At 29.4% G+C, this 15987-nt stretch overlaps 2 protein-coding genes and 1 pseudogene across 4 annotated transcripts; all 3 read right to left on the bottom strand.

The window, feature by feature from the left end:
• Nucleotides 1-4693: 4693 nt before the first annotated feature.
• Nucleotides 4694-9546, bottom strand: LOC111295105 (bifunctional TH2 protein, mitochondrial-like). 3 transcript variants are annotated; one of them, XM_022888478.2, is made up of 7 exons: nucleotides 9214-9546; nucleotides 7776-7843; nucleotides 7515-7623; nucleotides 6504-6794; nucleotides 5956-6370; nucleotides 5563-5826; nucleotides 4694-5329 (listed from the first exon to the last, which is right to left on the bottom strand). In XM_022888478.2, the coding sequence occupies exons 3-7, from the start codon at nucleotides 7533-7535 to the stop codon at nucleotides 4917-4919; spliced, it is 1404 nt and encodes a 467-aa protein (XP_022744213.2). In that variant the 5' UTR covers nucleotides 7536-7623; nucleotides 7776-7843; nucleotides 9214-9546; the 3' UTR covers nucleotides 4694-4916. The 3 variants fall into 3 exon arrangements, with proteins under 3 accessions (XP_022744213.2, XP_022744210.2, XP_089599252.1); XM_022888475.2 differs by lacking the exon at nucleotides 7776-7843; XM_089743126.1 differs by lacking the exons at nucleotides 7776-7843; nucleotides 9214-9546 and adding an exon at nucleotides 8689-9183.
• Nucleotides 9547-11133: 1587 nt separating this feature from the next.
• LOC111295501 (protein CANDIDATE G PROTEIN-COUPLED RECEPTOR 7 pseudogene) lies at nucleotides 11134-12751 on the bottom strand (annotated as a pseudogene).
• A 1551-nt stretch (nucleotides 12752-14302) lies between these two features.
• LOC111295050 (RmlC-like cupins superfamily protein) lies at nucleotides 14303-14946 on the bottom strand. Its single transcript, XM_022888401.2, has 2 exons — nucleotides 14748-14946; nucleotides 14303-14644 (listed from the first exon to the last, which is right to left on the bottom strand). Exons 1-2 carry the CDS (start codon nucleotides 14852-14854, stop codon nucleotides 14419-14421), a joined length of 333 nt encoding a protein of 110 aa, XP_022744136.2. The 5' UTR covers nucleotides 14855-14946; the 3' UTR covers nucleotides 14303-14418.
• Between the last annotated feature and the right edge of the window lie 1041 nt (nucleotides 14947-15987).

Below are 15987 nucleotides of genomic sequence, written 5' to 3' on the forward strand. Positions count from 1 at the left end.
CAGACGAACAAGAGCTAATTAAAGATTAAAATAATGTTTAAATAAAAATAAATACAAAGTTCCACGTACAAGTGAGGGCCTACTTCACATGTTTGCATGTGTTATTATATTAAAAGTAAATTAGATTAGTTAACTTAAAAAACACTTTATTAAGAATCTAAATTTTATTTCATTCATGTAATTATACTTAAAAGATAATATTTAATATATTTTGAGTTATCTCTTTTATATAAAATTTTTTTTTTTATAATTTTAGACTGGGGATCTTATAAGGTGAACCATCTAAATGTAGGGTCCATTAATTTCAAATTAAATTTAGATAATTAAATAAAATATGGGAGAACAAAAAACACTCAAGGAAATTATACACGTGGAGCAATGTAGTAACTTATTATTTTCTATGACTATAGAAAAATATTGTTTATAAAATTAATTCGTACAATGTTTTCTTCTAAATCATGATCTATATAAAAATTTGGGTTTTTTTTTTTTTCCATTATTTTTCTTTAATATATCTTGGTCATGTAACTTTGCAATAAAGAAGAAAAAGAGGCACTAGTGTCTATCACAACAGGCTAATTTCCATATTTTAGAGGTTGAATGAATAAAAGTAAAGAGGAAAGTTTAATAAAGATTAAAGGAAGTGAAAGAGAGATTGAGATAGGCAACATGACGATGTTATGTTCTTCCAAGAAATTAATTGCATGATAATAATTTTTCATATAGACATGGTTTTTTTTTATTGTTTTCTTTTAAAGTAAATATAATTTTAGTTGATCTTTTGTTATACATATCTTGTATAATTTGTTCATTTTATAGAAATTGAATTTATCTATAATTGACCTATGAAATGTTTTATAATTAATTTTTTGCAGAATTTTCACACTTCATGCATCTTGATCAATTTTTTTTGAGTTAAAAATTTTATTTTTAATTTTATGCTCACATAAAAATTTGTTTCTTGATTTGGAGGGCAAGTATTTTGAGTCAATCACTCAATCTCAATCATCAAACCAAAAAAATAAAAAATAAAAAAAAAGAAAGAAAAGAAAAAAAAAAGATTTCCCCTAGGAAAGAACTTTATCCCATCCAACAAAATAAAAATTAGCAATAAAAATTATCAGATAAACCCAAAATTTTTATTCAAATTAACACCTTGCCTTTCTTAGCAATATCTTAAAAAAATAATTACTATATTATAAGGTGTAAATGAAGAACATTAAAGATGCTTCATTAAATGGACGGTGAAGAAGGTGATATATAGTTTAATCCAAGTTTAGAAAAGTAAAAAAATATTGGTTATTGCAATTTAGGTCAGATTCCATGTGCTAATCCAAGGAATTAATTTTTTTTTAGAAAAAAATTACTGTAATCAGAAAGAAATTATAAATGTTGGAATTTGAACAATTTTTAAAAATATCTTATAAAAAAATTAAAGATGCTTTGTTAATGAACAGAAGAGAAGGCCTAATGTTAGGATATATTTTAATCCAACTTTAAAAAGTCAAATTGTATGGAGCATTGGATTAATTATTATTTTATTAGGATTTGGAACAGTTTGCAATTTAGGTTTGATTCCAAGTGCTAATCCAACTAATTTTTTTTTTTTTACAAAAAAAATTGCAACTTGAAAAAAAAAATTGCATATTTGAATCTTGAAGTGTTTGTTAGAATTGTTGCTTAAGGTCATCAACTAATTAATAATCTTACATTAGTCTCATAAAAAATATTTATATGGTTAATATATATAATTAAAATTTTAAATTTGTCTCATGTACAAAATTTCTAGATTAAACAATCTCTAGAATTTCTTATTTCTAGGTCTGGTTCATGCATTTATTCTTAATTTTAAATTGTCATACAAATAAATTATTATATTTGGTGATATTAGAAAGAAGGAACAAATGCCATTGATAAAAATAGTAGGGTCGATTAAAAGGCCATTTAATTTTGATTTTTTATTCCCCAAATTCTTTTGTTTTCTTTAAAATGTTTGAAAATGGAAGAAATCAATTAATAGGTTCTTTTTTATATATTTTTATAATGAAAAAATGTTAGTAATAAGAACCAATTGTTGTTGGACAAGGCAATTGAATTCTTAACCAAAACACCAAACTCCATTAAAAAAGCATAGTTAGTGCAAATAATTATTAAAAGCTCCATAATAATCACATCAAAATACAAAGGATAGTGATATTAATAGTTAATCCCACTCAATTAAATCTATTAATTAAAAAAATAATCATGATTCTCTTGCAAGTAAACATTGGTGCCCACCAGACCATGTTTTCCACCAAACACCATTTTCCTTGACACCAACTTTTACATATAATAATTTATTATTATTATTATTTTATGAACACAACTTTTTTGCAGAGCTAAGCAATGATATAAAGTTACAAACCCCAAATAAATAAATAAAATAATTCAAGAAAAAGAATTTTTTAAATTGCCTAACTTATTCTTTTGTCTTCAATTAAAAACATAAAATGACAGATTAGGTTTGGGTGGGACATATGAAAAAAGAAAAAAATTCAATGTCTTAATGAAAGAAAGAGAGTGATGGTCAACTTGTTTTCTCATGTTTTGTCTTTTTTTTTTTTTTTAATTTGATTTGTTTAATGCTTTAATTATGGAATGTAGTTTAAGTGCATGTACCATATGAACTAAACAAAGGTGAACAAAAATTAGGAATGGGATTTCATTAGATCTTATCATCTTATAGGTTTGAACACTTGAAACATTGATTTTAACACTTGAATTAAATCCAATAAGATCTTTAATTTTTTTTTTTTGAGACCCATGATTTTGTCAAACCAATCTTTGAATGCCAAGTACCATTTATCTGAGATTACTATAAACTATATTTTTTTAAAAAAAATTCTATAACACAAGGTTATCTCTAAATTTTACTTGAGGATCTTAATAATCTTAAAAATGCATTATTACACGTCACCATATACCTACTCTCCAAGATTTCTATGTTGTCCTAATGCATCATCAAGATCTTTGACAAAATAGAACCATATTGATTAATTTTAAGGGAGCATTTGATTTGAAAGAACGTAAGATTTTTTATTGAAATCTTATTTTTTATAATTTAATTTTTTAATTTGGTTTATGGAATATAATTTCTAAATTTTTTTTAAAATTTTTAATAGTATAAAAAAAAGTAAGAAATAAAAATTTCTTCTCTATTTAAGTTTTTTTAGATTTAGAAAAAAAAGTAAAAGTTTTACCTTATTTGCCATTATTTAATTGTATTTTCAAACTATATTATTTTTTTTAGTCTCGTAAATATGATTTTTGTTATTTATAATTTTAACAAAAATAATGTTTTAAAGATAAAAATGTAGTGAATGTTGAAAATACATTTTTTAAATTATGAAATTTTAAGGTTAGATCATATTTTTAAGATAAAAACGTAATATATAAAACTTTAATTTTGAAATTTCAAAATTTTAATAAAAATTATGTTTTTAAGATAAAAAAATCGTAATACACGTTGAAATTATATTTTTAAAATTTTAATAAAAATTACATTTTTAAGATAATAAAAATGTAGTTAATGTTAAAACTTTATTTTCATAATTTTAAAATTTTAATAAAGATCATATTTTTAAAATAAAAAATGTAGATATGTTGAAAATATGTCTTTGAAATTCTGAAATTTTAATAAAGATTACGTTTTTGAAATAAAAACGTTATAAATGTTGAAATTGTATTTTTGAAATTCTAACAAAAATTGCATTTCTAATATTTACATATTTTCTTTGTATAGAGACAATCAACATGATGATAATAATTAAGATTATAAGTTTATCTTTATCGAAAATACGAAAAATTTATTTTTTAAAATTATTTAGTTTAAACAAATATAACATACTATTCACATGTTATTCAAATATCAATGTTATAATTGTCACTGTATAGATGTTATAAAAAATAATATAGTAAAAGATTTTATTAATAGTACAGTAAAAGACTTTATTAATAATCTCGCATTCATTTAGGGACGGTAATCAAACCCTACCCGACCCGATATTATTAAAAAATTATTTTTTAATTAATTAATTAATTATTTATTTATATATATATTTATATAATGACATTTTTAAATATTTATATTTAAAAATAATATTTTATATTTTAAAAAATAATATTTTATTAATTTCGGGTAGAATCGGGTACAGTTTACATAATGTCGGATCGGGTTCAGATTTAATAAGCATAAAATCGGGTCGGGTTCGGGGCGAGCAAAACCCACCCCGAACCCAACCCGATGACATCCCTACATTCATTTAAACCAAATACAAAAATCTTACATTTATTAAATTAACAAAATTAAAAAATCACATTCCCCTTTAATGTAATTTTCTCCCGAAATAATTTTACTTTAAAAAATCGTCCATTTTATTGATAGGGTGAGCGGTTGGAACCTCCATTTTATTGGTTTTAGCTCCTAAGTCCTAAATCTTTTTTTAGTTTTGTATTCATCCATGTCAAATACTTAAATGTCTAAATGTCTACAAGTCAAATTCAAAGATCAACCCTACTCAAAATCCTTTTGTCATGTTTTCTTTTTGCTTTTTTATTATTTTACCAAAAAAATGTAAAATTTTCTTAAAAAGTTTGCAAGTAATGTAAATATTAAACTAATAAAATTTAAAGTGAGATAATAACTAAATTTCAGTGGCAGCAAAATTGAAACTTTACTTAAAACTTGTGGTAATTACATAATATTGTCAAAAAGGTTTTTCCTTTAGATTTGAATGGGGGACGGCTGCCCAATACTATCAAAAAGGTTATTTGGATTGCTGCCCCCCATTGCCCCCGTTGTATAATAATTCCTTCATCTGTCCTAACTAACATGAAGATGATGCATGCAAACATATAAAAAAGAACAAAAAGATTCTCTACCACCCCAAAACGAAGGCATGAATGTCATCCCAACCAGAGGCAGTGTAAAGAATTCCTGTTTGCCCCTTCCAAATACAAGGGCTTCCTTCAGCATATTCCTTCTGTTTCTTGACCAAGCCAGGGAACAATGGGACAAAAGAAACACCATACTGACTCCCCACTCTTCTTAGGCTTGAACTAGACCCAAACACAATACCAATATCTGCTTTCAGTAGACAAAGCAAATCACCTATGGAGTCTCCAATATAAACAGTCAAGTTCTTTCTGTCATTGCTACAGTCTTGTAGGATATCATTGAAAGCTTGAATCTTGTCAATAGGTGACTGGACTTTCCTAACAATTTCACCCGTGGATACAGATTCTTCAAAGCTCAACTCATTTGCATGAATGTTCAGAACATCTAAACCTCCTGCTTAAGACGAATGAGTAAAGAAAATAATTTCACTTGCATTATAATAGACTTTCGATCAGTATTAGCAGTCAGGGGATAGATTCAGACATTCAGTTTCCAAAGAGACACGATATCATTACATCACATAACACTCAACAAGGCACTTGAAGCAACTGATAAGATAGACGTAGAATGATGAAAGAGAGCAATTCACCAAATTATAATGGAATGCTGAGAGGGAACTTACATACCTGAAGAAAAAGCTGCCTCGATGAGATCACCACACCAACAATAAGAAAGAACATGGATATTGGCATTAAGATTGTCATTCTTTGCAATTTTTTGAAAGAAATTAATGCAACCATCTTGAAGAATCAGTCGTTCACCAGCTCTTTTAATGTCTTCAAGGTTTAGACCCTTAAGTACCCTTGACTCAATCACTCTAGAATTTGCCCTTATCTCAAAATCTGAGAGTTGCTCAAGTGCTTTATGCAGAGCTTCATAGTTGAACTCCACTGCAAAACGACAGGCAGGAAATAAAAATCAATATCAAAGGAACTAATAGAAATGTTATCCAGGATATCTTTTCGAAGATTAAGAAAATAGTTCAAACTTTAAAGTGTTATTGCAGTATATTGCTGTACCTTTCTCAGGGGGCAAAATGCTTTCTATGCAATGTTCATACTCTTCTGTGAATTGTCTGGAAAGTAGACCCCATGCATTCCTCAGCTCAGTAGATGACATCCTAGCAATTTGACCTTCCAGTTGGTTCTGATCAGATTTTGGGGCTGTTACTATTGCTATCTCTGCCAAAATGGCAGATGAATCAACAACTGAGCAAGTAAGATCAAAATCAGAAAATATTATAAGACGATCTTGTGCAGGGTCATGCTCCTTAGCCAGAGGAACAACAGTGGGCTGACTAAGCAGTTGAGAATAGAAGAACTCTATTTCAAGTTTCATGGCTTGGTGATAAAGCTTCTCAATGATGTTTAGTTCCTCGCCTGTCAAAGAGACACTAAGTTTATCCAGCAAGTCTTCGGTTTGCAGAGCTGATGCCTAAATTAAAAGAATCAATAGTTGAGCTGTGGGATTTTAAAGGCCATTAATTTAATGATTTTTCCTCCAAGGCTGTAATAAGCATAGTATAATCAAGTTGACTGCTAAACAAGTAATGCAATCAATGCCACACCTGAAAACTTTCAGACGAATAAGTCTCAATCCACTTTTTGTATGGGTGATCATGCTCATTGGGTTCTAGAAGTGCCTGAAACTCCTTACCCAAAAAGGCATACAGCCTCATACAAGGTGTCATGGCCCCTAGAGTGTAAGCTGCAATTTTTGTTTTCTCAAATGGGGTGGCAAGTTGTCCTGGAGCTTTTAGTCCTTCAACTTTCCCAGAAGCTGTTGCCAGCAAGAATTCTGTATACTTTAAAGTTGCAGAATTGACAGGGCTCTCTTTAACACAGTCAGAACCCCACTCCTGCAGAACTCCAGCGTTCAGATCACGAGGATACTCTAACAAGACAAGAACTAAGGAGATGTTGATATGCATATGAATTATTAAGTAACTATCTTAGAGTGTAGATGAAGCTTCGTAGAATTGTAAACAGCATAACAAGGTAGATAGTAACTATTCAAAAAATATGATTATCTCCTTAAACTCTTTATAAGATTCCTCTGAGCTTCGTAGAATTGTAAACAGCATAACAAGGTAGATGGTAACTATTCAAAAAATATGATTATCTCCTTAAATCTCATTATAAGATTTCTCTGAGTGATGATTTACAGGACTTATCATATGAAAGTCGAACCCTCATCCAATCAAAACTTGTCATCCGCTAAAAGTACCAAATATTTCATAGGCTAGCCCTCTATATCATCAGACAAAAGAGGAAAATGAAATCCAACGAATGCACCTTTCATGTCATTAAATAATTGAATAATGAAGTTAGATAGTGAGTACCATATACGATCAAGACTGATTTAGTACAAAAGCTCTGGATTAAATTTCCATGGTAGCATCTCCTGGACGCCAATATATTCCTAGTAAATCCTGTTTTAACTAGTTGGTGATACAATATTTTACAAATCTACGAGAAACAGCAATAAAAAATGAAGTTCAATTTCCTTTTTTCATCTCAACTTTTCCAATGATTGAGCATGTAATATCCAACAGAAAAGAAGAATCCTTTTATCATACCTGTACAAAAGAATCATGCATTTTTAGCTCCTCCAAGACACCCTTCCTTAACTCAGAGATTGCTAACTTTGCATCATCATCATCTGCACAGTCTTCTGCCAATTCACACCTAAAATCCAGATTGAAGAAAACAAGAAATCAATTAAGAACCTACGTATAAACAGCATAAGGCAATTCTAATTAAAACTAGTGAAGAGAAAAAGATAGTCTTTTTAAATCTACCAATACATGTCAATTTAAATTCTAGAAACTGAAACTCACCTCAAGCAGTGTAATTAGTTTTTTCCCAAATAATAACAATATAAGTCTCCAATTGGTTGCTGAGAAAGCTGGCAAAAAGAAAAGAAAGTAAACATCTGAATAATTACTAAAGCAACCAAATGGTGCTTAGAAATTAAAAGTTCATTCATCTTCTTTTTGTACACTTTCTCAGCAACCAATAACTAGGAATGAGTTGGAAAATATCTATATCAATCGTAAAATAGAAACTCAACACTCAAATATCAACAGAGTTTCATATAAAAGAAGATCTCGGTTTACAATCACAAATTCCCACTTTTCACAACTCAATAAGGGATGTAAAAAATCATAATGCTGTCCCTTACCAGAATATCAGCAAGTTAGCAGGGGCATGCACTAATTCTACACCGTTGAAGAGTTGAAAATTAAATGTTGATTCTTCAATTTTATTTTAATTTTGAATTAAATGCAACTAAAAATAAAGCAGATTTATCAAACCATTTCTACATAAATCTTTGGCCAGATAAGATTAATAATAAGTAAAAATCAGAACTTCATGTCATTCCAAAGCACGCCAACTTGTAACAATATAACAAACTAACCAATTCATAAATATCTAATTTAGATGTAGAAAAGAAAATATCTTCATAATTTAAAAGATTCATTGTTCATCTTCATTTTCTTCTGAACCAATTAACCATTAAAAGGAAATATCAATCTCCATACGCAAAAGCCAAGATTGAGATTCCAATTCCCTTCCCCATTCTTGCACCCTCAAAACAACTACACAATAATACCAAATAAGCAATAAATCTGTTACAGGCTGTTTGAAGGATTGGACTACTTGGACTGATTGGGTATTATTGAAGTCCAGTCCAATAAACATAAACTTATTTTAAATGTCTGTTAAGTCAGTTAATATGGGATTAGTTACCGAGGTGCTAAGTACAAGGGGGTCGTTGTATTGGAGTGATATATGATGTATTGGAGTGACTGAAGTCGGAAGAATATACAATATAGAAAAATTCTTATTTCTTTCTCTCGATTCTTCTTCTCCTGCTTCTTATCAAGTTGTGCAGGTATTCTGCTGCAGCTTCAACTTCATCATCCCATTTAGCTCATATCAAAATCGAACAAAAATGTAAAGTGCATCTAAAAAAAGCCTCCCATTTCTAAGTACACCCTTTAGCCGCTAGAATCAGATAAAAAAGGAAACCCAAGATTCGATTATCCAAAAAAAAGATAAAAATCTATACAAAAGATCACAAAATTAACAACAAAGGAAAACTCGGAAACAAGAAAAAAAAAAGCTGAAAAACTCAAGCTTGTGAGTTGTGACTACATTTCTTTAACAAATGGAAGATTAGAAGAAAACCCAAAAATATATACTCCAAACCAAACAAAACCCAGATTGAAAATCCATCAAAAGACCAAAAAATTGAGGGAAAAAAAGACTCACGCTTGAGCAAAGGCTTTGAGAAAGTGTACATCTTGGGCAATATAATGACGAAAGGTGTCGATCTTGAGAGACCCAGACGCCAAACAAAGAGCAAAAGGCGAGTAAAGGGAGAGCACGGACTCTCTACGAAACTTGATCCAGAACCTTCTCGCTATACCCTCCTCAGTGGGGATAACGGCGGCGACAGACTTTGGAGGGATCGCCATCGGATTTGACGATCTCCGACTTGGTAGAGGTGGCGATGAGTAGACTCGGTGCTGGGATCGGGCGAGTCAGAGATTGGGTAGGGAGAGGAAGAAGAGAGTAAGCGCACCAAAGAGAGGGAGCGTTGGCAGTTGCTTTTGTTGGTAACAGGAAGGAAATAAGTGTGAAAAGGTTAGGAATGTAATTTATTGCAGGCTAAGATAATCTTTAGTGACACAATTATAAATTTGTTTTTAAAATAATCTCTTAACCATTAATTTTTAATTTAATAACTTAACTATTAATTTTTTAAATTTAAATAAATATTTTTGTTATTCAACCGTTAATATTTAATAATTTATTGACATAACACTATTACGCAAGCTCTCAACATCACATAATTTTTTATATCAATTGTTAATAGGCCGTATAGCATGTCAAATAAAAAGATACTGTCATGTGATATATAATTATTGATAAATGTAGTTATCTCATTTCATTATTAAAAATTAATAAATGATAAAAAATTTATTTAAATTTAAATATAATTAATAATTAAATAATTATTTTAAAAATATTCATATAATTAAATGATTAATTATATATATTTTTTTATTTAAAATTTTTTAATATTCAATAATCATTTTGGATTTTTATTAATTCAAAATTTAATTGAGTCAAATCTCATAAATCAAACTCTTTAAAATTTATTTTTTCATTCATAATATTCAAAATTAAAATTTTGCTTAAAAAAATCAAACTCTTTACTATTTGAACCTACAAGTATCGCTTATATTTTATCTACTTGTACGTGATGTGAAAATTTGTTTCTTTGTTTTTGGTTTTTACAATATTCTTTTAAATAGTTTTGCAATTTTGGACTACATTAATTGGATTTTTTTTTTCTTTTTTATATCTACTTCCACAGCAATAAGTGTTACTTACTTCAATGGCAAAAAAATTACATACTTTAATTTTTTTTCTTTCTATTTTGTTTTTAATATTTATTTTTATTAAAAATTAAATGAAAAATTCGTTTAACCTTGCCAGTAACTCTTAAAAAGAAACCATGCAAGAAGCTAAATTGGAGTATTAAATTATGATAGGACTACTTGAACTCAAGTTATTCTTTTAAAGAAATTGCAATATGAAAAAAGAAAAGAAAAGAAGAGATTGTATGTGATGAAATTTAAATTTTATTTTTTAAACCTTAAGTTATTTTGATCAATTATGGATGTTACTTGAATTTTTATAATTTTCAAATACATTTTATTTATAGATAAACTTTGATTTACTTATATTTTCATAAGTAAACATATAAGTTAATATATTAAAGAATTCATTTTTAATATATTAACATTGGAATATTTTAACTTTATAAGAGAGTTAAAGATTATCATATATTTCATATTTTTTTTATTTTTTTTATTATACTTAAGATATATGTATCATTCTATTAATTTTATTTATGAAGTTAAAAAATTATATATCGATCTTTTTAAATATTCATATATATATATATTTGAATATAACATCCAAATACTTTTATATCTATTTGAAAGAATGGTTTTTTTTCCTTTTTCTTTTTTCTTTTTTTTTTTTTTTGTGTGCATGGAAAGATAGTATCTATGTATCCAAAGAGGAAAACAAAGGCTGATATTTGATTTTGAGCATTATTTCACGAGAGAAATAATGAAATCATAAAATTTCAGATTTTCTTTTGAGGAAGATGAAGTTGTACATATAAGATTACAAAGAAATTCTGAAATTTAACTCTCAAGGCTTCCTTTTTTCTGGAATTGACATACAAAACTAGAACCTGTCTAAGTAAGTTAATTCAGCATTATTATTATAGTATAAAAAGAAGCCCCTATAGTTCAAATGGGTCATCTTCTTCCAACATTTGAGCTGCTGCATTCTCTTCCTCATCATTAATCAATAAATATGGATTCTTTTCCATTGGCTGAAAATTGTAGAAAATAAAAGCATAGAAAACCAAGCTTGCACCCTCTTCCAAAACAGTTATCAACCATTCCAATCTGTAATTCAGGAAAGCCCCAACTGCTGAAACCACAATTCTTGTGAAGTACAAATACCCTATCACAACAATGTAAAACTGCTTGAAAAGTGTCAATTTTTCCAGGTTCTTAGCTGCCTTTCCATCTGTCTTGGATGCTTCCCTCAGGCTTCTTATTGACCAAATGATTGGGAAAAACACTACACAACAACAAGAGATATCAATCAGCAAGAACAGTTGGTTCCATGTCATCCAATCTTTTGTTGCAGGCCCGGTTTCACTGATAACCACATAAGCTATGTTTTCAAGAACCTGTAATGGAATTACTGTCATCAAAACCTGTTTTTCGCGTTCTTGAAGGTAAGGTTTCAGGAATGACCAGCCTGTTCCTATCAGGATTATCACAGTGAACAACATTATACCTTTGAAGAATCCGAAAACGTAAAACGCCACATCCCATCCATGGGGAGTACCTGTTTTCCTGACATACATTTTGTCCTCAGAAACACAAATCATTTTTAGACACTTGAATAGAAGTAATGCACCCATTATCAAATGAATCTTCTCAACTCTAGGTCTTTGATTGATACATGCAAAAACCCAAATAAGGAAAAATCCTGCATATATCAAAAAGAAGAGAAAATAGAGTTTTGGCAATGTGGTTTGGCCTGCAGGCAGGAAATCCTTTTCACCTTCTTTCAGGTTATACATTTCTGTATGAACACGCATTGACACTTTGAATTCTGGTTGACAGTTTCCGAAGACCAAATTATATTCATCAGGCTCATCGATTTCTATAGAACCGTTGTAAGTTGAATCAGCAGTGAGGTTTTCGAACTTGAATATGAGCTTCGCATACCTGCTTGATAATCCACAAAAGCCTTCAATATACTGTGATTCATTCCAAATGCTACGAAATGAAGGGACGTTTGCAATGAAAAATCCCATGGAAGACGGGTTGAATTGTGTGTTTTGATGTCTCGATGCCCATGTAACATTTCTTACCGAAATTTCTATATGGCCATTTTTGCGAAATCCGAAATTTTCAAATAAGATCATAGATCGGTAATCATCGAAAATCCAAATGTTCTTGATCTCAGACAAGGACACTGGGATGCTTGACAAAATCAACAACACTGCATATAATAGTTGGAGTAGAGGGTGGTGGAGATACGTTTTACAGAAATTGAAATGTTCCATCATGTTTAATCGATATGGCAACTGATTTTCTTGAGGAGAAAACAAAACACTGACTAATGGTAAACAAATTTGCAGATTTGTTTGAGAATTTCTATTGAAAATAATGTCGGAATTTGGATGGTTGATAATTGTTGTAAAAGTAAGAGGAACGGTTTATGTGCCAAACATTTGGGAGAGTGAGGAAACAACGTAACCATAGGACATGTGTCAATTTCCTAGGGACTAATTCAAAGGATTTCTTGTCACCTAGCTTGTCTGACAAATAGCTTCGTGTCTGAAGCTTAATTTGGTGTTTCAGAAACATGCAATTTCACCATCATTGTTCTCGCAATTGGACAAGCAGACAACCCAGAAAAGACAAAAAATTTCAACCATAAAAAAAATGTTCTTACAATTGATACAAGCTAATTTTGACAACATAATTGCTGGTTCATAACAAATTCTGCAATGACCATCACTGTTTTCTCTTTGTTTTCTTATTAGAGATCTCAAAACTCTCGAGTCATCATCATCACCTTCTTTGATGGACATAGCGATAAAGGTTAATAATCAAACAAAACTTTCTTCACACACACACACACACACAAAAAAGAAAAAAAAAGTTGGGTCATAAAGTTGGAATTCATGGCTTCGACACATGTTGACTATGGCTAGTCAGGACTCCTGTATCTCTCTGTTTATTGACGTTGGATTGTTATCAGCTCATTTTGGGTCTTGTCATTTATAAAGTCAAAATTAGGTTCAAAGTAATTATCGTTTTGTGGTCCATTGATTGAATTATTTTTTTCTATAAATTTGATGATTGAATGTTAAACTTATAATTTCAATGATTATGACTCAATTCAGTTTCAATTATAAAAAACTTATCATTTTTCAAAATTCAATATTTCAAATTTTTATAAATTTTCCAAAATTTTTTCAATATTTATTTAAAAAAATCATATATTTTTTATTTTTTGTACTTATTTAAATTTGAACTTTTTGTTAAAATAAAATATTTAATCTTTTGTTTTGAAATTTTGGAATTTTTAATAAAATTTTTCATATTTTTTTGAAAATTTTAATGTTTTTATAATTCTTTAAAAAATTTTCTTTTTTAATTTTTTCTTACTAATGTGACAATAGATATGACAATTGCTAAACATTTTTAGATGTATTAAAATTTTATTAGATGTTGTGGTCACATCAACTACTTAACTAACAATAATAATCTAAACCAAAATACTGGATCTAATATAAATTCAAATAATTAAATGTCAAATTAAGAAAAAAAATATAATATTAGATCCAAAAGAATATTTAACCTTCTTTTAACATCATTATACATACATGCCATAGCAAGAAATTCGATCACTTCATCAATCCACGCCATTCATTTGTGCACAAAAGTCATAATCATGGTGCAAAGTCACCATCTGAAAATGGGTGTTTATCGTTGCGTCTGGGTTAGAAGTTAGAACAAGTAAAAAAGATATACAGTGTCAGCTTTAATTTGTTGCTTTTACGAAAATATCACATCATATGTCATACATTTAAAGCTTTTAATATTCTTCATATATCAGATTAAAGATGCATTAAATTAAAAAATTATCTTATATTAAATCTAAAAAAAAAATATTATCTTAATTCTACTTGAAAAGATCTTTTAATCTTACTTGTCAAATTAAAAAATTAATCATAAACGAACTCTAAAAAGAACATATATTATCTTTGTTGTCGAACTTGATTGGATGAAAATAATCTATCATTAAAAGGAGAAAAGAGAGAAAAAACGGAAGATAAGATGGCTACAAAATATGGTAGAATTATGAAGATGGAGATGGAGAAGAAGCAAATTTATAGTGTTTATCAATTGCAACAGATACATCCCAAGTGCAACTAAGTCCCTGCGGGATTGTCACAAGATCACCTGCACCAAATTCTACAAATTCAGATGACCCTTTTGGATACACCTTCACCTTTCCTTTAAGCAAATAGCAAGTCTCTTCAGCATCAAATTTCAGCAAATACTTCCCTGGAGGACACCCCCATCTACCAAGAAAAAAACCCAAAAAAGAAAAGAAATCATGATCCGGGAAACAATTTAGAACAGCTTGAAACATGGTTTAGCATGCATGTGGGTTTAGATACTTACTTAGGCCATGATTTAATACCCAATTCAGATAATCGCGAATCTGAAGGATTGTTTTCAACAGTAATACTTAAATCTGAAGATGAATCTGGTGTTGATGTTGTTGCCATGAAATCAAAGCAGAAAGGATCTAAACAAAAGATGATGAAGAAAAAAAAAAAGGGAGGGGGGGTGGAAAGTTGGCTAGTGCACGATTAAGATATGGTCGTTGGCCTGCCCGTATATAAAACAATGGGTCAAAGGAATCTTTACGTGAAAAAGAAGTTGTTTTTTACAGCAGAAAATTATCAGCACGTACAAAAACAATGGCATGTGCTATAAATTTTGTTTTTTGGTTAGATATATCTAAATTATCTATTGAAATGGGTTGACCCGATGACCTGGTTATACGAAACAGTTGTCTTCAGCTAATTGGTACTTGGCTTTTTCCCATACAAGAATGTTTTCTTTTGACTGGGGTTTTGAGGTTTAATTTACTAAGATTTATGACCTTTGATGCAGCCCATTTTGATGGCTTATTTTTTGGCTGCAAGCACTGCATCAGAAAGCGAAAGATCAGTTTGGATCATTTTTCCGTGCCAGGGAAAAATGTAAACAAAGAAATGCATTGAATCACATGATTTTGTTTGTTGCAAATTTATGAATTTGATTGACAATATTTGGATGATAGGAGTTTTTTAGGTACAGGAATGAATGTGGACACTAGAAGTTAACACAATTCAAATGACAAAAAAAGCTGGACATGCACATGTTATAGTTTTAAAATATGTTGTATTTTTTAGCTGTCACTTTCTATATTTCCCTTCCAAAAGGAAGTAATGATTTTGTTCTTTTGCTCTCTTATGTACTTTGAACATGATAAAACATCTTTAGTTAAAAAATTGTCTTCTACCAACTCTAAATTTGTACTTTATGAACTAGCCTTTGCTTTGGAAAAAAGGAGGAAAGTGAGAGGGTTCCGGGAGGGGACCAGGGAGTTGAACATAACTGATAAACCAGGCAGTCATTTAAGAATTGAGAATTATACAAATATTGGATTAAGACTTGATGGATATGATGTGAACCTAAAATCTTTCCTTCAAAGATTGGCTGCTAATAGCAGTAGACAATAGTTTTACTGGTTCAAATGATGATGGAATGCTAAATTTAGAATGGATATTGTTGAAGTCAGATCAATAATGTTGTTTTTGCTCTATTAATTGACAGGTAATCCTTCAAGATTTACTCCGGCAATCAGGTTCAA

Source organism: Durio zibethinus, chromosome 14 (genome assembly GCF_047325235.1).
Source record: "Durio zibethinus cultivar Kanyao isolate XHJ-2024 chromosome 14, ASM4732523v1, whole genome shotgun sequence".
Classification (NCBI taxonomy): domain Eukaryota; kingdom Viridiplantae; phylum Streptophyta; class Magnoliopsida; order Malvales; family Malvaceae; genus Durio; species Durio zibethinus.